The 23513-nt window shown below is 43.2% G+C and overlaps 1 protein-coding gene across 3 annotated transcripts in view; it reads right to left on the bottom strand.

Annotated features, from left to right (window-relative positions):
- LOC122710857 (POU domain, class 2, transcription factor 1-like) overlaps positions 1-23513 on the bottom strand; it is a 118741-nt gene that overhangs the window by 14147 nt on the left and 81081 nt on the right. For 2 of the 3 annotated variants that reach the window (XM_043929024.1, XM_043929026.1), the window contains exon 4: positions 14598-14654. The exons of the other annotated variant lie outside the window; for it this stretch is intronic. In XM_043929024.1, coding sequence (XP_043784959.1) covers positions 14598-14654 — 57 coding nt within the window. The remainder of the gene's footprint in view (positions 1-14597; positions 14655-23513) is intronic. 3 annotated transcript variants of the gene reach the window in all.

Below are 23513 nucleotides of genomic sequence, written 5' to 3'. Positions count from 1 at the left end.
AATATCGACGAGTCACGAATACCCATGCACGAATCTCCCCTTCTCCTCCCTCCTCTTCTCCTTCCTCCTCTTGAATGAATCTTCGTCTTGCGACTATCTTTCTCCTCGGTGAAACCGGCTCCTCTCGATTTAACGAACGGCACCACAAAGGAGAGAAATCGTTATTTTCACGGCTCTACCCGATTTCGCGCTTGCATCCCTCGCTCCACGCACCCTCCGCTCCCCAACCGCCCCTGTCCCGCCTTCGAATCGGCCCTCTCTCAATCGCCGCCGTCCTTTTGCTCAATTTACCTCAAATTCGGCTTTCTACCCTATCCTTCTACATTGTTTTCGACGCTTCTTTCTTTTCCACGCTCTTTCCCACCGTCGATATACTTTCGCTCGATTCGTAACGGTCCTCTGAACGAACGTGGAGGATAGCGTGATCGTGAATTTTGTACTGCTCGGAAAGATGCATAGGTGTAAAGTTATATAATTTTTTCCTCCCCTTCCTCTTGCAATTAATCGAATTTGATCAGTAAACGATAAATTCCAATGCATTTGAATTTATAATCAACTTCTCTTCAGATTCGCATACTTATTTTCCCCAACGAACATGTAACATTATTATAATAAAGCAAATAGTTTCTTTTACCGATCAAACTTCTAGGTTTGTAAATTTTGAAAGGAAATTATATTAAGAGGATTAAGAAGGAATTTTCTATTATTCAAAATTACTTATTGCGTTGTAGAAGAAAAGGGGGAAGAGAAAAAAAATGTCGAAAAGAAACGAATCGAAAGAGCTCTCTCGATTTACCTGGCTGCATCGCAGCGGCTAAGATCGCATTAAGTCTCGTTCCATCTTCGTCCCGCGTATCACACGAGGCAGCCAGAATGTCTAAACGGCATCTGCGCCGTTTCTTCGTCGCCATTCTTACGTAAGGGAACGTATGACAATGAGAACCAACCACCCTTGTCTACGGGGGAGGAATGTCTGGCCCATTATTCCGCGCTACGTGCACCGCCTGTCAACCGACTTACGATTTTATTAGGGCCTTACATCATTCGATTATGCTTGCCTGCTCCGTTTTCATGCATGGCGGACTCGACGAGCATTGAATCGAGATTTTCCTCGTTTTCTCCCGAATTCATTTTCAAGAATAATCGATAAACGGATATCTAATTCCATACAAAGTTGACATTTCTTATTTCCATCAACCTTCTATGCACTATCCATTGCATATTTAATCAATGCCTCGAATTATTGAAAATTGTTAAAATCTTCTCTCTTGTAAATTTCTTGAAATCTTCTCAATAATATATGTAATACGAAAGGCGTAAGTTTAAAATTTTAATGTATCCAACAAGGGTTAAATTTCTATATTCTGAAAGATTCAGAACAATATGCTTGATTCCCTTGATGGAGCAACCAATTTCTTTTTCCTTCTATGTAAAGTGACGAAGAATTTGCAGGAATCGAGCCAGTTAAGGCTCGAATACTGATTGCAGGCTGAGGATTCGCTTTGAAAAAAAGGGGGAAGGCACGAGGGGGCTAGATCCACGAGCCAATGGAATAACAGTTTCCATTGGCGTGTTTTGAAGCAGCGGTTCGGCAAGGGTGACGAGAGAGAAGGGGTGGACTGGTTTTCGAGCAACGTGTGGGGTGAGTCTAAAACCGTTAGGTTGGTCGCGTGCTACCAAAGGCACGTGGCCTTCCTCTCCCTCTCGCTTTCTCACTCTAACTCGTCTACGCACGCGCACGCACACGCGTGAATCCCGCTCCGTTCTTCTTCCGTACGCATGGTTCTTTCGTGAAACAACTTTAATGGAATTTGCGAGATTGTAGAGAGAAATTATAGAAGACGGAAGAATTCGTCGAAGTTTTTTTTCTCTCTTACGATAATTTATATATATATATATATATATATAAGTATTTTCATGATTAATTTCTAAAAATCTTCAATCTTTCTCGAGATAAACAAAGATCTACGAAATATCTTTAAATATCTTCTTCTGTATAACGGTTACTTATTTAGATTTTTAGATTTAGACTCAATCCTCGAGATGTTGGAAAAGAGAGAATTAAAAATGAAAGTCTTCGTGGAAAATTATTTTTAGATTTTGGAGGATTTTCATGGAAAAATCCAGGGGAAAAAAGATCTTTGATATTAGAAAATGTAAACGGCACAAGTTCTTCCACTCATTCGAAGAGAGAATGCTTGAAAATTCGAGCCGGAGAAATTAATCAGAAAGATGGGCAACCTCGATTACCGAAAAACACATGTTCCAAACGATTATCTTCCCGAGGAATTTACATCCTCAGAGTTGTTCGCACACTGTTTTAATGACGCTTCCACTTTTCTAATTAGAGGCAACGGTGCGTCGAATTTATTCCGCCCGAACCACAAAACAGAGCGCAAGCTCTGGAGGAGCTTTAAGGGATATCGATCTTGGAAACTCGACGATCGGGTGAAATTAAGAGGCAGGTAAGGGACGAGAGCGAGATTCTCGGACACATGGCGCCATTAGGAGCGGTGAAAACGAGATATTATTCGAACGTGGGTCGGGACAGATGCAGGATCGGTAAATAGTCGACTGGATAGCAGACCAGTCGATGCTGATCGTCGTCATCGACAGCTACCGTTATAATGAAATCGAGACAGACCCTTGGCACGTGCTCTCGAAACGAGAAACACACATTCTTTCTCTTTCTCTCTCTCTCTTTTCTTTTAATTCCTCGCCTACACTCTTCGTGGCTATGCATAACGGTGCATAAGAGATGCAATCTGCGATTGCAGATGGTCCTAGATGTTATAAGAAAGGAACTAGAAAAAAATTTCGAAACGATACGTTCTTCTTCTTCTTCTTCCTCTTTTTTCTTTTCCTTTTTTTTTTCAAAATTCCTCTCAAGTTACGATTATAATATCTTCTAACATCTTTTATACGAAACCTCGTGTCTTCTTGCACGTTCTATTCTGCATGTTATGTAAGTAAGATATTAATTATCGATATTATTTTATATATAAATATATATATATCGTGAAAAAAGTTTATCTATATTATCTACTTTTTATGTTTGTTTGTTTTATTATGTATTCTACATTATCTAATCTTTGTATTATCAGTTACCTCTATTTCGTCTTTTTTTTACATGCATTACTTTATCTTTATCTTTAACTTTTTTCTTTTTATCTGTTTATCATAAACGCGCCATGCTTCTTATTAAATATTTCCTCGCGTAAATTCTAAATTTTCTGCTTCCAAGAATTATACTCCATATAATTATATTCACGCTGAAGATTTATAAATGAGCAGCGAGAGAAAATCGGTAAGATCGATTTCCAATCCCAAATATCACTTTATAATTTACAACGTGCAATTATAAATTGGAGAGGAGTACAAATAGAAGAGGAAACGGAGAGAGAAATCTTCGAGAGAAGGCAATTACGGGAGAAGAGGCAATTAAAAGATTCGAAAAGTGCGTCGTACTCGCGATAAGAAAAATGGCGGAGGCCACGTCCACCGTAAATTTCCGATAAGGAAATGAGACTATGCATATAAAAGCGAGGGTTTCCGCGAGGGAGTTGCCACAGTTGCCGCTCTAACTCCATTTGCTCCCGGCACCCCCGCTGCTGGCAGTGATGTATGGCACGGTGTGAGACCTTTCGTGCTGACCACTATCGACGATCTTTCGCGTTTCCTCATCTTCGATTTCTCGCTCGCGCCTCTCTGAATACGAAGGTGGTGGAAATGGAATCCCGCGCCATTCTCGAAATGGCCAACTTCAACATTCGTCCCGTTGCGGTAATTGCGGGGAATTTGTTTTAATTGGTGCATTAGCGTGATGGATATCACGGTTGAACGAATGTACACATGTGAACTGAGAATTGTAACAATGTTGGATGTAAAGGTTTACAAAGAAACTCGCGTTGTTTCGTTTCTCTCTCTCTCTTTCTTTCTCAAGTGTTAGGAGAAAGAAAGAAAACTCGAATTGATTCGATTCTATTATTCTCCGTTATAAAATAATTATATTTCTATTTCTATATACTACTTTATTAGATCCTTTATTAGATATTTTTGTTTCGCGCCGAGTTCAAAGTTCCGAACGAAGATTTTGTTTAAAGAAGGAGGAATTTGTTTTGTTTTCGCATATTGAAAAGATTTTACGGTCACTTTTATAATAATAAAGTATAAATACGCACGTATGCAATTTAATGTTTCAATAATCTCCAAAACGCTTCTTTTAATTCCTTATTCTTTCAAAGCGTTACGAGACATTTCGTTTTATTCGAGAAGATAGCTGATATTAAGTATCCGCTAAAACTATTGTCATGCACACGAGCCACAAATCATGTAATGATCGTAAAAACTTGGGCCAACAATAGAGAAACGCTATCAATTACTCGGCTCTTCCAATGGAAAAGATATCAAAAAGAAGAGGACGATACCTTGCAAAATTTTCTCGTCCATGCCTCTTTATAAGAGCAAGATAGAGAGAAAAAGAGAGAAAAAAACCCCGATCCCAGATATTTGTCCCAAAGATTGTACCCAAAGAGGATTTTCCCGACTAAGGAACTTGCATGCTCACGCTAACCTGTCACGAGTTAAGGAAAACCGCACCGGGGTTGGAAGAAAACGGACGGTCAGAAGGGAAACGGAAACCGTGGAAGAAGGGGGGATGGGGGAAGGGAGGAGGGAAGTGGCGAAGATTATTTGAATATCCCATATTTAAGATTCGTCCGGCGTAGTGCGGGGCAGTGATTGCCGGGTTGGCAGGCAGGTCACGTGGCCGGCACGTCATACACGTCAAACCAACCCCCGATGGAAGCCACCCCTATTGCGCCTAAGGCCGGCGCTGCGAACACTTTACATTCTATTTTCACGCTGTACTGACCCCGATGTATGCGACTTTTCTTAACATATTCGCCAGATATTGGCTGCTGGCACGTGCTCTCGCTTACCCGATCGATATTCATCCTCCCAAGCTGACAATGATTTCCGAAAAGACGCTTAAAGCTGCACGATCCCATCGTTCAACCTTGGAAATTCTCTTCTCTAACGAAATTGATAAATGAACGATATCGGGTTAGTTTCGAGGGAAATTTTCCAGGGAAACATTTAAACGTTTGAGAAAATTTAATCGCTGATGATTTTGCGATATATTTCGAGCTCTTAAAGAGAAATATTGGATTAATGTTTCCAACGAAAGAATCCATTGTTCGTTTATTTGTTCCACCACATTGTCAAATAACGTATTACGATCTAGTTTAAAAATTCATAGAAGAGAATAAATCTTCTAAGACTTCTTCTTTCTAAAATTCTTAAGTTACTCTTGATTCCCTTTTTAACAAATCTTTCGATGCATGAATATTAATTCTTCTTTCGCGAGAATTAAGAAATTTAATTAACAATGGGTCGCGATTAAAATCACAGTTACAGGAGTTTCATTAATCAATGAGTGAAAAAAAGGGTGAAGTGTGCCGGTCATGCAAACGGTTCCCCTGGAATAAAGTGACGAGCACCTGACGTTCTATAAATGGGGTTTGGCCGCTATTTTATGCGTGTCACCGCCCCCACAGTGTTTTCACGGGACAACGAGCACCCCCGGTTTTTCAGCTGTTCGCGAGAACAGACTCCTCCTAAAGGGGAGGACACCTAACCGAGTTAAATAACGGTACATTAGCGTCCTTGGACGATACAAGACCAGTCCGAGTGTGAAATACCCTCAGGCTTATCGGGCTGCAGCAGAGCTTTTTTTATTAGCTTCCGGCCGATCGTGCTTCGACCATCGACTCCATCCACCCCAAAGAGTTTCCACCGCGAAAAGGAAATTCTCTAGGATATAGAAGGGCCATACTTTCATCACGAGACGCGTTTAATCGAGCTTGGCATTCGTTCTATGTAACAAGAAAACCACGATTACAATTTTAATATCGCAACTATGTAACAAAGTTATTATCAATTTCATTAAACAAATTTATAAAGGTTTATAAATCAATTACTATTCCCCAATAAAATGAAATATTAGAAGATTTATTATCAAAAATAAAAATCCCAAAATGGAAATTTTCTACGAAACGTAAACAATCCAGATTGCCTGCAAAGGATTAAGATCAAAATCTCGCACGACAGATGAAATTAACGAGGAACATCAACACGTGCCGGAATGGTGGGGTCCGATAATACATTTAATCACTCCCATTGGAGGCTATAACGGCGCTCGCGCACTTCGTGCTCAGTTGTGATGGCGTCGTTTACCTGCTCGCATCGTCCCTTCTCCTTTTTTCCACAATTATCCACCGTCTAGACACGGCCACCGTTTCCCTGGCAAAATGACAATTACACAGCCGCGGAATCTCCTTTCGTTCTCGAGGGAAGAGACGATTCAGCCTTTCTCATCCTCGTCGAAGCAGGAATTTTCGTGCCTTCGAGTGAAATGAAAAACATTGTTCAAGGTAGAAAGATTCCATTTCCATTAAGAAATTTTGAGAGTGTTGTAAGATATATGTGTATATTTAAAAAGTTTTTCTCGATCTTGAGAAGTTTAGAAGAGAAATTACGAAATTATCACGGCGTTAACAACATTCCGAATTATTATTCTTCGAGTGAGAAGAATTTCTTTTCCATTCCCTCGCAACATCTAAGGCCCTTTTTTTCCATCGACGTGCGCGCAAGCGATCCTCTCTCTTTGTCCATTGTTCTCTGTTACTCTTCCACCATCCCTTCCACAGCTCTGGCTTAATGGCTGATGGCGGCTATCGGGTTTCCCCAGAAGCGTAAAAGATCCTCGGGGAAGGGCGCGAGAAGAACCGATATTCTCTCCCCATTTTCTCTTTCTTGTCCGTGTTCTTCTCTCTTCTCATATATATTTATTCCAGAAACGATGAATGTAGTAATTAATAATTCTCTCGAACAAAAAGTATTCTGCGAGACATTTTTATTCGAGATCGAGAAGTAAAAAATTATCAAAATGAAAGATATTGGAGAAACGTTTGTTCAAAGTAACGAGCGGGGATAAAAAAAAAAGTGGCGGAAGGATCCGACTACTCATCAGCCTGTTGCAGAGCCATCCCCTCGAAGCTATTGTAGTCTGGTGTATAAAAAAATGAGGAGGGTTGCACCCTTAGAATACAGCCGTTTCGTGTAGTCGATGGTAGATAGCCGATCGCTAATTGATTATAATAAGCGATCCAGGAAGTAGAACCGGAAACCTGGTGGTGGCAGGGGTTGTTGAACGATTCTATGATTCGAACGTCGATATAAACGATATCTTTTTTCCCAACGAGGAAACCGCAGAGGAAGAAGAAGAGAAAGAAAAAAAAAAAATGTCAATTTCAACTTTTTCCATTGTTCCACCATGGAATTAATCTTACTTAAGAAAACGATCGAGTAATTAAAGTAATTAGACTTTAATATCTCCCTTTGATTAATAGTCCATCCTGTCCATAGAGGGAGAACAAAAAAAAGACACGATTTTTGAACAGTTTGACAAACAGTTTGTTGTCGGTCAGAAGGCGAAAGAAAAAAAAAAAAGGAGGGAGGGAATTAAAGGGAAGAGAAATTGAGGAGAGGGTGGAGAAACAGGAGGCAACACCGTGAGCGGGGGCGTTTGACAATTTATCGTCTTCATTTGGCCACGTCCATATTTATTGCGTCGTCAGGAACAATATGGCGCCTATTAAGCAGAAATACGGGTCCCACCGTTCGTCCGCGGAATCGAATTAATACTACGCCGTGTCCTGTAATAAGCTTAATAAATATTGATCGTTTAATTAATGTAGAATCGACGCGTGGGACACGATGGCGTTGTATCCATCGGCAGCCCATTCGATCGCCCACACGAATTTATTTAAACGTACGCCGCCAACATTCCCTCCCTTCCTCCCTCCACTCTCAAAGTTTCCACTCGTGTACGTATTCTTATTATTTTCTCTTTTCGCAATTTCCCCCCTCTCTAATCCCTTTTTAAGATAAAAAACGATTCAGAGTTCCATTGATCGTCAAACGACGAATAGATATTTCGCAAATTGTTAGACATCTAATTCCCGGTCTCTCTATCGTGTTGAGAGATCGAATAGAAAGAGAGAGAGAGAGATGGAGATAGAGCGAACCCGTTCTACGTCTACTAATTATACGTTCTCGAAGCAATTGGGGATCATCGCGCGAGAGGAACTGTCGACAGAGCGAAAAACGGCGTTCGTCTTCTGTGGGAACGTACGTCCCATTAATGGAATCACCAATTGCACACTTATTGGTTTAATTGCTAATTGCTAGCGTCCATCTCGCTCGCACAGCAACGCAACAATGGCGTCGACACCCACCGGACCCCGATGAAGAATGCCATTTTCATAAACAAACCGACCATCTTTTACCCATCGTGTTAAATTCCTCCTCTTCCCCTTTCCCCCTTCTCAATCAATTTTTCCTTTTTCCTTTCCTTCCCTTTCCTTTCTTTTTTAAATTCGAACTCGAATCAATCCCACCTCGATCGAAATCACTTCACCGTTCCCGATCCCGATCCTCCCCTCCCTCTTCCCTCCCAAGAGGAAGGGAGGAGAGAGTGGGAGGGGGGAGGCGAAGAAAAAGGCGAACGGAAGTCGTCCTCGAGGCGAGCCTCGTGAGAAATAATGCCGAGGAGAGAAAACGCTTCGTCTTCGAGCTGGTGCTCTTCGTTCGACTTGGGCCCGTTCCTCCTTCTCTCGAACCCTCCATCATTCCGAGAAATCCTCGCTATACTCGTTTTCATTTCCCCTTACGCGATTTGCCGGCTAGCGCGGCGTTGTCTTCTGCACGCGCGACCAACCTCGCGTGCAACCCGTGCGAGGAAACGCGTGCTTTCGTGTCGTTCTCTTTTCCATCCGAGCTGTATATCCAGGCTCGCTTAGATTCCAATATGCTCGCGGTGATCAATTCGATATAGGAAAATTACGGATAATTGCATCTCCGCGGCAAAACGAAGGACGATATTCATGGAAGGGGGAGGGGGAGTGAGAAGTGGGGGGTTGAGGGAAGAATTATGACGACGTGCAGGCAAGATTCGATTAATATGTTGTCGATGATAAAATTTGCAGAGGTAAACTGTTTTATAGCCCGATCGGAATTAGTCACGAATTAATTTAATCTTGAAGATGAGTTTCTTTTCTTCTTCGTTGGTTTCTAATACAGTATACAGTGTATATGTGTGAGTGTGTGTGTGTGTGCAATAATATGCGAGGCTCCACGAGTTAATCGTATATATTAAGGATGGAACGAAATGTAGGGATGAACGTTTCTCTTTTTTCTCTCACTCTCTCCACTCATCACTTCTACTTGTGTATTTAATCTTTCGAATAATCTGATCGATAAATTTCTTTAAACCGCCTTGAAATCTTTATTTTCCTTCGTCCATACTTATTTTATCGCGTGTATCTATTGTACAAATAAAAATAAGGATCGAATCAATACATCTTCGCTGTTAAAAATTATTTTGAATTTTGTGTTGGCGATTAATTCGATTCATTCCCAATCTTGTCGCGAGAAATCGATGATATCGGATACCATTCATCTATTCTTTAACTTTTTTGTGATATTACGTTACACGTTATGCTACTTTGTGTTACATATACGCTATATAACCAATGAAAGGCTGTTCATCCACTCATGAATAGAGTAGAAGGGGCGAAGATCGCGTCAGAAGTGGTGGGTCGAATCACCATATTCCGTTTACGGGACGTTCCACGGGTGGATATAGGACGATAAAAATCTGAAAATCTCCTCGGAAAATCCGCGCCACGGAATTCGATTTCGTCGACATTCGAAACGAATGTCCATCTCTCGTCACCCCCTCGATCCGAATAACAAAGAGCCCCTTCTCTCTCCCGATGGAAATGCTCGTTAACGTAGCACAACCTTCTCCTTCGCGTCTATTCCTTTTTTTCGCCGTCGAATCAGCCGGTCGACGTTCTCAGAAAAACGGAAAAACGCGAGGAACGAGTCCATCGAGGACGATAATTGAGAAAAGACTCGTGATATCCGCCACTTTTTACCTCGCTCTTTAATAAAGCTAACAGTGCCTTATTACCTTTGAAATGTTTATTAAATCCAGGAAATAATATCTTACTTTACTCGAAGCTTTTCACAACAAGGTATAATATTTTACGAATTAATCGCTTCTGAAAAATCTTCCCAACGTTTATGTACTTCCTTTAAGCAACGTTTAAACAATAACGAAGAATTAACCATATCTTATATTTAAATACGAAACGAATCCTAAAAATCATCGATTGAAGTGTTATCACGCTCGATCCCATCAAGAATTACCAATCTTATGCTTCCAAACATCCTAAAAGGTAGAATCCCCGATCCTAACGAGGGTTAATCGCCAGTTAAAAATCGTCTCCTCGTCGATAATCGGGGAAAGATTGGGTTTCCTCTTCACGGAAATGCGGCAAAGTCGCGATTGATCGAATGATCGAAGCGAGAGCTCGTCCGAGAGCTTAACGGGAATCGAGCGATACGCGGTAAAGCTTTTTGCGAGGCGGCTTTTCCAGGGATGCCGGGAGCAACGCAAGAACCGGACGTTCCGGATTGGCGGGCGTGAATGGAAGGCTCTCTTGCTCCTCTCGAAGGGTCGAGGTGCCGTTTCGGCATTGAATAGCGGTTTTTCCCAGCTAGTGGACGCTGGTCCCGGGACCGATTTGAATAACAAAATCACCAGGAAGACGTATTATTCGCCCTCGTGGCGGGGCACACAGCTCGCGAGTTTATCGCCGTGCCTCGTTTGCATCCCATGCGAAACCGTTCCGCCGATCGAGCACGCTCTATTTCCATCCTCGTCGATCCTTGCCTCCCCCTCCCTGCCCAGCGTGTGCCGGCCACTGAATCCATTCGTTTCACGGGAATCGAGGGGAAAAACGCGATGATCCAATTCCAGGGAAACAGAGTGCATCGCGTTAATTTGCATATTTGGCCGAGGAAAGGGGGGGCGGCTGATCCATCGATCGACGGCTATGAACGGACGGATTTCGCGGAACGGTTGAAAGCAAAGTGGAGGAAGGTTGAACGACATCGATCTGGAATACTTATTATTCAGAGTTCGATGACGAATCAAGCTACCCATAATTCGATAAACCGGAAGGAGGGCAGTGCGGTTGGAAGCGAACAATAACGTTACGTGGATAACGATCGACAGGTGAGAGAGAAGGAGAGAGACAGAGAATCGACCCATAAATTACACCTTGACCCGAGAGCGAGAAATAGAAAGAACTTTCTGATAAGGATCTCTCGTAACATCAGTTTATTCCGGATCTAAGGAAAGCTGCAGAGTCTCACGACTTTCGAAGGATAATCGCGGTGTGATTAAACCTCGGGAAAGAGACAAAGAGTGGTGGCCAAGAGTGGTAAAAAAAAAAAAAAAAAGAAAAAAGGAAAAGACAAAGAACGAGAAAGAAAATATCGTCGAAGAGTTTACATTAGAAAGTATGATGAGGCCGTTCTCCGCCCGAGAGATCTCCATGAAGCCCGCGTTAAAAGAATCTCTGGTCTGACCATATCGGTCGAACAGGTGTGCCTGTACGACGTAGGAATAAACGATTAGCGATTCGATTAGCATCCGTGGATCATATCGATCGCAGCTACGCGGCATTCCGAATGATACCTCCTCTTCTTTCGCAGATTTCGCAACAACGCCGAGAGGAGGAGATCGCGTATTTTTCACCTCGTCGAGGCTCTCACAGCTTGATCTCCCATCGATCCACTCGAATTATCGCCCCTCGTTCCTCGTTACCGTTAATTAACTACAACGCCTCGCAAAGGACGCGAAAAAACGAGGGTTGAAAATTGAAAAGCGTCACGCTTCCTCCCGAGTCACCAGCCGTGTTGCTATAAAAATCCTCTTTCCCATAGACAGAGAGATGTGGAGAGAATGCGTGCGCGCGTCCACCACCCTCTGGTCCTGCGGGGAGGGGGATCTTTGTCGCTTGGACTCGAGGGGGACAAAGGGGAGAAGGAAGAAGACTGTACGAAGGTACGCTGTTCGAAGGTCTGGGTCGAGGAACGAAGCGAAGAGGGAAGAACGAAAGAGGGAAGGAGGAGGGGGTGAGATGGATGGATGGACAGGTTTAAGGAGAAGGAAAGGAAGAAAAATGGAGCGGGTGGTGGTGGCGCTAGGCGATCGGAAGTGTGTCAAATTACAGAGGTCCGTGATATTAATGACTCCTAATGACACGGCCCCCTCCGTCCATGGGTCCTTTCCCCCACCTGGGGGACAGCCTGGATCCCCTCCACGAGCCTGATTTCCTTCCTACCGGTTTCCTTTCCTTCCCTTCCTCGCCGAGGCTTTTTAAGTGGGCTCCTCGCAGCGGCAGCAGCAGCAGCAGCCCCCTCGAAACCGATTCACGGAATCGGCATTAAGGGTACAATTGCTAATTGACGGAGGCTAATAGCAATAAGACAAACAATCGGGGGCCTTAAGTGCTATAAAAGTAAAACACAGGTTGCAAATGATGTCCTTTCGCGATCCTCGGAACGATGGATTCGTTCGAGGCTTGTCTTGAGGCCCGAGACAAATACGTGGGGAACGATCTCCTCCTCCTCTCCTCCTCCTCCTTCCCCAATAGTCTCTGGGATAGTGGTGAATCGCTCGAAGAAGATCTTTGGAATCTTCTTTCGGTCTGTTTGCCCGTTGGTAACGACCGGTTCAGCGTTTCCGAGAGTCCGGCCCGATTTTTTGCCACTCTTCCAAAGCTTTGTTAGAATCCAGCTTGGGTTCACGATGCTTATTTTTCGAAGGGGACGCTTTCGAAAGATTGTTCCGAGCTCTCTGAATCGAGAGATCTAGATCTTCCCCTCCCCTCCCTCTTTTTTGTTCGTCCTTTGCTCCCTTAAATGGAAGACGTGTTAATGAAACTGTTGAACACAATCATATTTCATATATTTTAAACGCGTCCTTTCCTTTTCTTCGCGAAGAAATCGTACCGATATATAATATTTATTCGACGAACTATCGTTATAGAAATGCAGTAAAAGAAAAGAAATAAAAGTATTCGAAATAACTACTTATTTAAATATAAGTAGCTATTATAATAGTTCACGCAAGATTTAAAAATTCTTCGTAATAAGATCGAAGAAGATTCGTCTCACGTTCGAACATCGACATCTCCAAACACCTTCGACGTCTCGAAGACAGACCGGTGATCCGGCTCGTTAAAGATCCAGTTTCGTTATTATCGTTCATTGGAAGACGTGTTACATTTGACGACACGTGACAATCTTCGAGAGAGATTGCACTTTTTTTTCTTTTTTTTCAGACGGTCAGCAGAATCGCGCACACCAAGAAACAGGGTGGACGCCTCTCACGCGAGCCTAAATTATCCTTATGGATGGGATCGACTCCCTTCTCGCTGTCACGTGAGAAGAAATTCTGTCGATCCTAGTTGGACGAGGCGATAAAATCCTTCGAAAAGTTCCTCGAATTTGTTTGTCGAAATTTTGGGGGAAAAAATCGTTTAGGGCCTCGGGGGGTTTCGACCAGGTTCAGGGAGGTTTCCACCCCCTTTTTTTTACGAGCAGACAAGTTTTTCGGCCAAGGACGAAGGCGTATAATATAACCCCCTTCCTGTCCGTTTTAAGAGGGAGAATTCCTCGTGGCAAATGACGAACCGCTGCGTTGCCTCTGCTGGTGGGCGGTATAATTGGTTTTATGACATATTTTACGTGGAAAGGGATCAGCCTTAGGATGCAGAGGCGGCTACGTTCTATTTCGGTAAACGGACGCTTGTGAACGAATGTTTGATCGTTTGATTACTCTTTTCCGATTAAGTGTACGTAAAAGTTTCAATTTTACTTCTTCTTCAAATCTTTTTCTTCAAGAAAAATATACTCAATAAAATATAATTTTTCCAAATATAGAATCACTTCTTTCTGTCCTCTCATTGTTTCATTGATCTTCCACCGTTATAACAATTTTGATCGATAAGCCAAGTGATAAATTAATTTCAGAAAAACGTATCGGATTTGAATCGATAATCGATCGGGCGAAATGAAGGGCCTGATGCCTGATACTTGGATTCATAATCGACGAATGGAAAAGAAACGGAAAAGGGAGGGGGGCGCACACGGTTTGAGACTGGTTTCGGGCTCCATTCGCGCTCGCGATTAATAAAAATCCCGTGGCGGCGGCTCGTCCGATTTCTTTGCCGTCTCTGAAAATTTCTCAATCAACCGGCACCAGGTTTCCTTACAGGCGGCGGATTTTCTGAGGCGCACAATGTAAAAGCCTCATCGTTGCAATTAAACGATGTTTGCCCGGCCCCGATCGGCCGCGCAAAAACCCGGCCTAAGAAATAACGACGCGGATTTATAATGCCCCGATACTTGAGTCCTTTCGCTCGAGGCCCTCCGCCTCGTCGTGTCGTATTATTCGTTTGTGAAATTTATGTTCCTGCCATCGGCGAAGGTTAAACCCTTCGTCGTACGTTAATCGCGTCGCGATTGGACGAGTTGGGGGGGAGGGGGCGGGAGAGGGAGGAGGGAGAGGGAGAGGGAGGAGGCAGAGGGAGGGGAGGGGGCGAGGAAGAAGAGGGTAAAGGAGGCGGACGACAGACGGGCGAACGGACGGATGAAACTCTGTGCAAACTCACCTTGTATGGATTCCGGCGAGGCTGGCTCCTTATCGATTCGGCCGAGCGCGTCGCTTGCTGCAACAAAAAGTGCAACGGGGGCCTCGTTAGTGACGTCGCGTTATAAAGCCGACGGGGAAACCTCGCCTTTTTCACGTAAAAATGATAGGAGACGCGATTCGAAAAAAGAATTTCCACGTCGGGAGCGATGGATGCCCTCCTCCGATGAGATGGTCCTCCCCCTCCCTTACCCCGGCCTTACCTGACCACAAAGATGGAGGAGCGGCAATTAATAAAACGATGCGATTCCTCTCGATCATTTGTGAGTCAAAAGTCGATCGGCTGGGGTTGGGGGGAGCAGCGTGTGCGGATCTTGGGAAAGGGAGGGGTGGGGAAGCTTGTAAACACCTCGATCGAGATTTTTATCTTCGGATGTTTCTTGCGTTACGAACGATACTAGGTACTTGTTAAGAGGATCCGTCCTAATTTCTGTTCGAGGGGATTTCGGGAATTTTCCCCCTCCAATTCTCTTCAGTCAGTTTGATAATTTTAACGCACGAGAAGCTAACCGAAACCCTTTTCTCTCCCTTCCTTGAACTTGAGACTTGAGAAACGACACCAGTTCGCTAATCAACCGCACGATCTCCAAATTCCTCGAATCCTACCAAACGGACCCGAAGTTTCGCCTCACCAAGCCCCTATAATTTCGACGACCAAGATCCGCTCGGCGCCCACATCGGACCTGATTAAACCCAGGGTAGCGGGGGGGACGATGCGTAAATACGATGTTGGGGGAGGAGAGGGGAGCGAATTATCATTATCGTTATCAATCGGACGAATTACGTTGAAACGATCATCGCGACACATGCCTGCATGTTCTTGGAAACGGCTACTCTTCCTGGAGTGAATCATCGATCGATATTCAAACAATGTATACCAAAGTTGGAACGAAGATGGTGGTAATTCGCAACGAAGATGACCGCTATAGATCACGAGAGGGTAGAGAAGGGGGGGGGGCAAAGAGACGCCTGGCCGGCCACCTACTACCCCCTAGGGAGTCGCAACTCAACCCCTGAAAACGACTGTATTCAGATAATCCCACCTTTCCTCTTCTCTCCCGTCTCCTCTTTTGGCCAGGACACACGCGACATTTCAATACCCAGATAACCCAGCGCAAATACGGTCGGATCTACGCGTCCCACGGCTTGGAAAATAACGATGACATATCGGGGGGATGCTGCACAGCTGATTTTTGTATTTTTCTTCTTCAGATTCAGAGAGAATTATTCCGTGAGAAGTAATATTCTGTCGAGTAATCGAATAATAATAAACGATGTTTTAATAGAGATGAATAAACGTCATCTTTTATATCATTTTTTAAATACATTGAAACATTTGAATAACACGAACGAGAGATTTGATCAGAGGAATAGATAAAATGAGATAAAAAATATTTTATATCTGCGATAATTATTTATGTACGTTTCATATATCATTCCGTGAGAACGCTTGAACGGAGCATAAATCTTGCGCTTTGAGCTTCGTTTCAACAGAAATTCAATGGAATAATTAAATTTTCATTCCAAGTAAAACGTTTTAAATGATTAGATAGCGAGTCGCGAACCTGTGTTTTCAGTGTAATTGTTGGAATAAGTTGCGAAGATCTGACGGTATAATCGCGGATGAAAAAGGAAACGGGAATGCGACCGCCTCGGTCTAACGATCATCGACGCGCCTCTGAAAAACGAACAATGCGAGATCCTTGATGCGCTCGTTTTCATTATTAAACGAAGGACTCTGGATGGAAACTGGCACACGATTACATTAAATATGAATCGTGGCCTCGTTCGTTCCCGCGTCCATCGATTTTTCTTTTTTTTTTTTTCCAACGAGTTAGTCACAACGAGTGCGACGAATACCCTCGGGCAAGTGTCCCTTCAACGATTGCGAAAGAAAAATGGCCGAGTCGAGTCGATCTATTACGATCTAGTACGATCTATTAAACATTAGATGTCGTCGAAATCGTAATTAAATCGATTCTTATCGTGTCTGAAACATGCAACGCCGTGAAACATTTAAAAGAGGAGGAAACGAGCCACGATAAACTCGAGTCATCCCTCTGCTCGTGGAAAAGGGTCTCCAAGGGGTTGTAAAGCTGTTACCTTTGCACCTATACAGTATTCAAAGTTCGAATTGGGCTCTAAACACGTCCCTATCCCCCTCCCCATCCTTCTTCTGTTTAGAAAAAACGACTACGTATTAAAGAATAAATAATCAGACGTTACCTGTCCTACTTTCGAAAGGTTACAATGATTATCAAATCATAGGAAATAAAATGATAAATAAATCATATATAATGATTCAAATTTAAGAAGATAATTAAGTAAGTATTTCCCCCTTTTTTTTCGCCTTTTCTCGCTGAAAATCACAATCCTCTCGGTCGTCGTCAATCATTCAAGGGAAAAATTCGTGCGTCCATCGAGCGCAACGTTCCGTCGAGAGATTTTCGTATTCACCACAGACGAGCGACGTCACTTATTAATTCGACGGGATCCCCTTTCTCTGACAGTCTGAAATCGCGTGTCCACGGACGCAACCCTTTCTCCCTTAGTATTCATAAAGGTCAGCCGGGTTCTCTCTCGCCTCTTGGGTGCCATTTCTCCGTGCACGTATTCCCATTCATCCGGGTTACGTGGACGAGACACCTGTACGTACGTCCGCAGCCGACAGTTAGCCGCGGACAGGTGAACTCCACCGGCTGTCGAAAAAACGATCGTGGGCAAAAGCTTGGGATATGTCCAAGTCAACGACCGCCTCGAAATAATGCAATGGAAGAGATCGATCTTCGAATATGAGTGGAGTTGAACAGGATATCTCGTTCGATCGCAGACTAATCACTAATTTGTATATGTGCTTCCTTCCTATTTATTCATTAACTCTTTTTCATTGATTAATCATCAATAGATATGATTAGAAATATATATATTGTCACAATTATTGTTTAATCGAATTGGGTTTTGTAATTCTGAGTGAGTAGCATAATTTTAAGAGTATTGATCTGGCAAGAGGAGGACAGATCGATATAATTCGTGATATAATTTTAAGAAAATGAGGAAAAACGTTGAAAAGAAGTATATAAATTTTTTAAATAATCATCATCGTTGCTCTGCCAATCAGAAATATTCATTTTCCGTTCCTAAATATAAGAGAGAATCGGATCAAATTGCAGAAAACTACCCAAAATCTGTAATAAATCATTTTACACCATACACGTATTGCGTTTCAATCTTTCCAAACGAACAAGAGAATCAAAAAGAAAGAAGAGAAGGCGAAATTTTCTCGAATCTTTTGCCGAAAATGTAAATGATAAAAATGAGAATTTTTTTTTTTTTTTTCTTCGACTTCATTCGACTTCCGAAATTCGAATCGAACGCGTCCGAAGGAAAACGAGATTTTAATATTTAAACCACGCCACGATACAATAAGTGTAATAAGCATAGAGGCGACCGTTGGCCGGCGCACAAGAGACGGTTGAAATATTAATGCTGACATTTCGTTGCTTTGCGGTAGTTTAACCACACCTCCCTCCGACTCGGGGCTTTCAAGGCTGCGGTTTCCGTCCGTGGAACGATATTGCGCTCGGCCATTCCCGTCGCGATATATTCTAATCGCGGTAAATTCGCAGCGAGCACGCGTTTCCTCGACTTATCCTTTTTTCCTCCCTCCCCCTCCTCGTTGGATCACGCCAACTGGAGATCCACCCCCTTCCCCCCATCCTCGAAGGAGCATCATGAATACCAGATGCAGGATCTGGATACAGTCTAGTTTTGCGTGGTGCCCCGGCCTTCTCATCAATTTTTAAGAACCCACCTTGTATAATACGTATATGCACCGACGTTAGATATGGAAACCACGTTCCCAGCGTGAATACAGCTGGGGGGGAAAATCGTGCCCTCGTAACCGGGCGTGAATAGCGATGAGAAATCGCTGCCAGATAGTTGGAACGGGGAGGGGGGATGTTCGCGTAATGGAACAGATTTCCCTTGTCTCTTTCAGTTACCAATTGTTCCGTAATTTTGAAACGAAGATAAGGATAAATTTGAGGAAAGACTCGCGTATATATATATCTATTTCCTGTATAATACTCGACGAATTCGCAACAACCCTTACGTAGCACGAGAAATATTTTCGACACGTTCACATTGTATCACTTCTAAGCTTTTCTCGGATGCAACGAATTAATCACAAAAGGATTGTTAATTATTACAAGAACTGTAATTTTGAGTTCGAACGGTATGACACATGGGAATAAAAGTTCAAGAAGATCCGCCCCCCTCCACCCATACATCAAGATAACCGAGTGAACGAGCGTCTCTTTCGCGCTAGGAGAAAAATCCTAATTCGTGGCAAACGGAAATTCGAGAGAGAGAGGAAATGAAGAAAGGTAGCGGGAGAGCGAGCGAGTGAAAGAGAAAGAGAGAGAGAGAGAGAGAGAGGGGAGGAGGGGGAAAAAACGCGCGTTGGAAACAACGTTCTTGTACGTGAGCCGAGACTTTTTCCAATTACAAACGGCGCCATTCGCGAGCCGGCTGGCGGCGATTATTTTTAAAACAAGAATATTCCCTTTCCGCCCCGGGACATAATGAGGAAGGGGTAGGGGGAGGAGGGGTAGAAGGAGGAGGAGGAGGAGGAGGAGAGAAGCACGGTCGGAGGGCGCGATAATGGCGGCCGTTATGAAGAAATCAACCCACCCCCGCGTCCCTCCGCCCCTCACGCCGCCCCTCTGCCCACTTGATCTTCCGTTTCCATGGCGACCGCCTTGTCCAACGGACCCCTGCCCGCAAACAGGGTGGTTGCGAGCATTCTCTCTTATTATGAGACTCGCTCCACCCGCGAAAGGGTTGCGGCCACCCGATTTCTACGACTTACTACGCTTACGTCCGGATAATTTTCAAAAACGTCTCTCTTTATTAGAGAGCTATGCTAAAGGCAAACTATTTCGTGGATATATTAGAATCTCGTAGATGGATCTCTTCGTTAAATTGATTTTCTGGTCAGACGAAAGGCGAGGAATTTTCAAGAAATCCTCGTTGTATATTGCACGACCCCTCTCGGCCAAGAAACGAGTAACAAGTACGATAATTTCGAGGTGTAAAGGCTAACCAGATCGTTTCCTCTGGCGAGGGGTTTCGAGGAAACCCACGATGTTTCATTCTGGGATTCCTGGCTCTCTCTCTTTGCCTCTCCATTTCCGCGAAGCGTAACGAGCGTGCAAAAAACGGTCCCAACTGCGTTCCATCCAATTAAACGTTCGTGCGTGGTTTTCACGCGTCGATCGATCGATCATCGGCCGATAATCGTCCTCGAAACGCTTAATCCTGCGACAAAAATGACAGATCCCTGAATAATTGTTCGATGGGAAGGGGGTGAACCTCCTTTCATCCCCACGCGACACGAACGAACGAAGAGGAGGAGGAGAAGGAAGAAAGAAAAGATACATCGATAGATACGTTGTTATAGAAGAAGAGGGAAAGGGGGATAAAAAAAAAATGGTCGTAAGGAAATTATTTGAAATTGATGAGGAGAAGGGTTGGGGTCGCGTGGCGCGCATCCGATGCATAAAAGAGGCCTCGGTCCCCCTTCCTTTTATTGCTTTCCATTCTGCGACACGCGCGCGATCTTACACCCCTTCCTCGAGATCCACCGGCCCCCTCCGTTGGCCCGTTGGCAATTCGAAAATGGCGCTGTAATTTACGAGTTAATTCGACGGAAATTTGTGGGTAGGCTTGACCGAGGACTGATGTTGCATTCGTATCCTAAAGATTTATATTCATCGAGATGTCGATTGGATATGGAAGATACTTTTTCCTTATCTTCGAGATTTATCCAATCCAAAAGAGAGGTAGAAAAGAGTATATATATATATATATACACGTACGAGAGTATATACGTGTAGAGTTACAACGATATATCAATAGAAAACAATATTGACGTTGCTAAAAGCTCCCGTAAAGACAAGAAATCTAAAAAGTTTAGATTAGTAAAGTTAATTTGACTAGTCATTACCAATTAATTTTTACTAGTCATTACTAACATTACAATCTTTTACCATTTTCTGCCAAGGCAACCGCTTCGCTACATGCGAACCATAATCGCTCGCCGTATTCACCGTGGCAAATCGCATATCACGAGAAGGAACGATCGTGGAATCGAGGCCCTGCACGACGAGCAACACCTTCGCACGTCCCTTATTACGGTATTTTCGTTCGAATTACCGTGAAACTGTGCAGACACGTACGCCTGGTCGTAGCGCGACGACATTTCGTTGCACGTACACCGGGAGAACGAGGGGGCCGTTAATGGCCTCGTAGGGACGCGGACCTCACGCCCGGGGGGATGGTTTTCCAGACGACTCCGTGGCCTGACCGCGGAAGGAAGCATCCTCCACGAGGAGGGGAGGGGTAAGTGCTTCACGCGGAGAGGTAATGGACCCGGCTTATTCGTTAAGGAAACGCCTCGGCCGGGAGCGATCGAAAGAAAAGGCCAAGAACCAAGATAACCGTGATTCCAGACGACACTTGGCTGGATTCGTCCCGCGGATCAGACGATGAATTTTTATCCAACCGATATGTATAGATTCGATGAAACTTTTCGATTCTTTAATTGGACCAGAGAAAAAAGAAAAAAAAATTCATCGAGGTCAGGGATCAGCGTGTTCGTCCCTCGATTTCTAAAGGGAAACGATCGTGTCTCCCATTTGGTTGTACATTCGGTTGCAGCTGTTTACTTCGGTCAACTCCACCTTGAACCCAATTCCAGAATTCACTTTTATATTTTTATACAAACGTAAGAGTAACTTATCGATATTTCGAAAGGCACAATGTTATTATCTCTCATCTATCAGCGATCGGCCTCCGTTAAAACGAGCTTTCTCAAACACGCGCGCGCAGGGCAAATTCGATTAATTAACCGGCGTTTCGTTTTCGTCTCGGCGAAGTCATCGTGGCCGACGACGAATGAAATATTCATCGAATGCAAATGGGCGTGTCTGTGATACGTTGAGAAATAATAACGACAGAAATTCACGTTAATTGGCACAATAGCCGCGGCAGCGACATGGCTACCTCCCCCTAGTCCTGACGATTACGACACGATCCTGCCTCTCTGCCTCTCGGCCGCGTTACAAGCTACCAAGAGGTAGAGGCGGCCGTCCATGCCGATGTTCATAATTACGCGGTAATTAGAGAGGTTTTACCGAGAGAGAAAGAGAGAGAGAGAGTGCAGCGTACATCTTCTGAATATCGGGCCCAGATCCGCGCCTCGATACGAACGATATGATGTTCGAGACAGGTTGGAATCATCATTTCACGTCACACAGGTTTTGAAATGGAAATTTAATCGGCGAGATTATGCGGCCGGGGATGGCCGAGAGGCCATTTGTTGTGAATTCTGCCGTGCAATTTATTATTTCGTGTACAGGCCGTCTTGGTCTTGGTCTATACATACATTAGGATACGTAGACTCGGTGTAATGAAGATAAAAAGATAGAGTAATGTAACAGCGGTGAAAAATTGAGTAAATTCTTGCTCATCGAGATATAAATATGTATATATATTTTTAACGGTATAATATATTAATTTCACGTTCTGCGAAAACGATCTTTTTTATCCGATTTATTATTATTCTAAAGCAATGTACAGAGAATATAATAATATTCGTATCTTTCTCTTCCCTCTTTCATCGTATCGAAACTGTTTGTTAATTATTTTTATTTTATCTATTTGTTATTTATATTTATTTTAGGGTAGTAAAAAAGATTTTTATATCGACGTAATATAACACGTTTCAAAATATTCTACGTCGAATATCGAACATATATCGACGATTCCAAAGGCAACGAATCATCTTCGTTCCTCATCCCCTCTCATCCTCGCTGCTCCAAGATATAATTTCTTGGCGCAAAAAGTTTCTAATGACGGAAAATCTAATATATATCGAGCCGCTACGGTACGAGCAGCTTTTGTTGTAATTAAGTTATAACTAAGAACGCGAGAGACGGAGGGGAGTGGAAGAAGAAACGCGAGAATACGTTCTTCGAAGCTGGGGGGTGGATTAGGGGGTGGGTGTAGCGGATCCTCGCAAGAGTGGAAAACAATAAGAGGGCTCCGCTAATCCGAACGATATATTATATCCAATGAGAGTGCTTCTGGCATTGCCTAGCCAGCTGTACATACTACGGGGGGGTGGGAAGGGGTAGGAAACGAACAGAAAGTCCAACAAATAAGGAACAATGGGATAAGGACGGAAAGGAATGGTATAAACGCGCGTTTATGTAGAGGAGTAATTTCGATCACTCTCGTCTTAATCAATTTGCAATTTTTCTAGAAAATAAACAATTAAGGATTATAATTTTTTTTTTTTTTTTTTTTTTTTTTTTGGAAAAGCAACGTAGCAAGACTAAGAATAACTGAAACGAAAAGGAATATATTAATTGAAATTATCTTATCCTAGAGTTTCAAAACATGTGTAAAAAAAACTTCAGTTTCTTATTATTCCTTTTTATTTTCCTTGTTATTCCTTATTATAAGGAAAAAATAAATCAGATCTAGACTCGAGATTCTCTAAGAAAGCGCATAAAAGTTAATACATTTTGAAAAATGAAAAGATCCTGGATAAGAATTAGTTCAACTAATTAATTTAACCAAATAAAGGGTACTAAAAAGTCCCCTTCCCTTCCCGCAAAGAATAAATTCTCCTAACGAAATTTATTAACGCAACAAGATTAAGAAGATTCAAGTTTGCGCTACGAGTCGAGCCCACGAGTGGTTGCAATTAAATCCAACGTGTTAAACGGTCATAAATAATTAATGAATATATTTTGTTACAAAAAGGAAACAACAATGATTATAATGTTTATACGCCCGTACGTGCGTAAAT

Source organism: Apis laboriosa, unplaced genomic scaffold, assembly GCF_014066325.1.
Source record: "Apis laboriosa isolate Shangri-la unplaced genomic scaffold, ASM1406632v1 scaffold158_cov153, whole genome shotgun sequence".
NCBI lineage: Eukaryota > Metazoa > Arthropoda > Insecta > Hymenoptera > Apidae > Apis > Apis laboriosa.
This window is presented reverse-complemented; position numbering and strand designations above follow the sequence as displayed.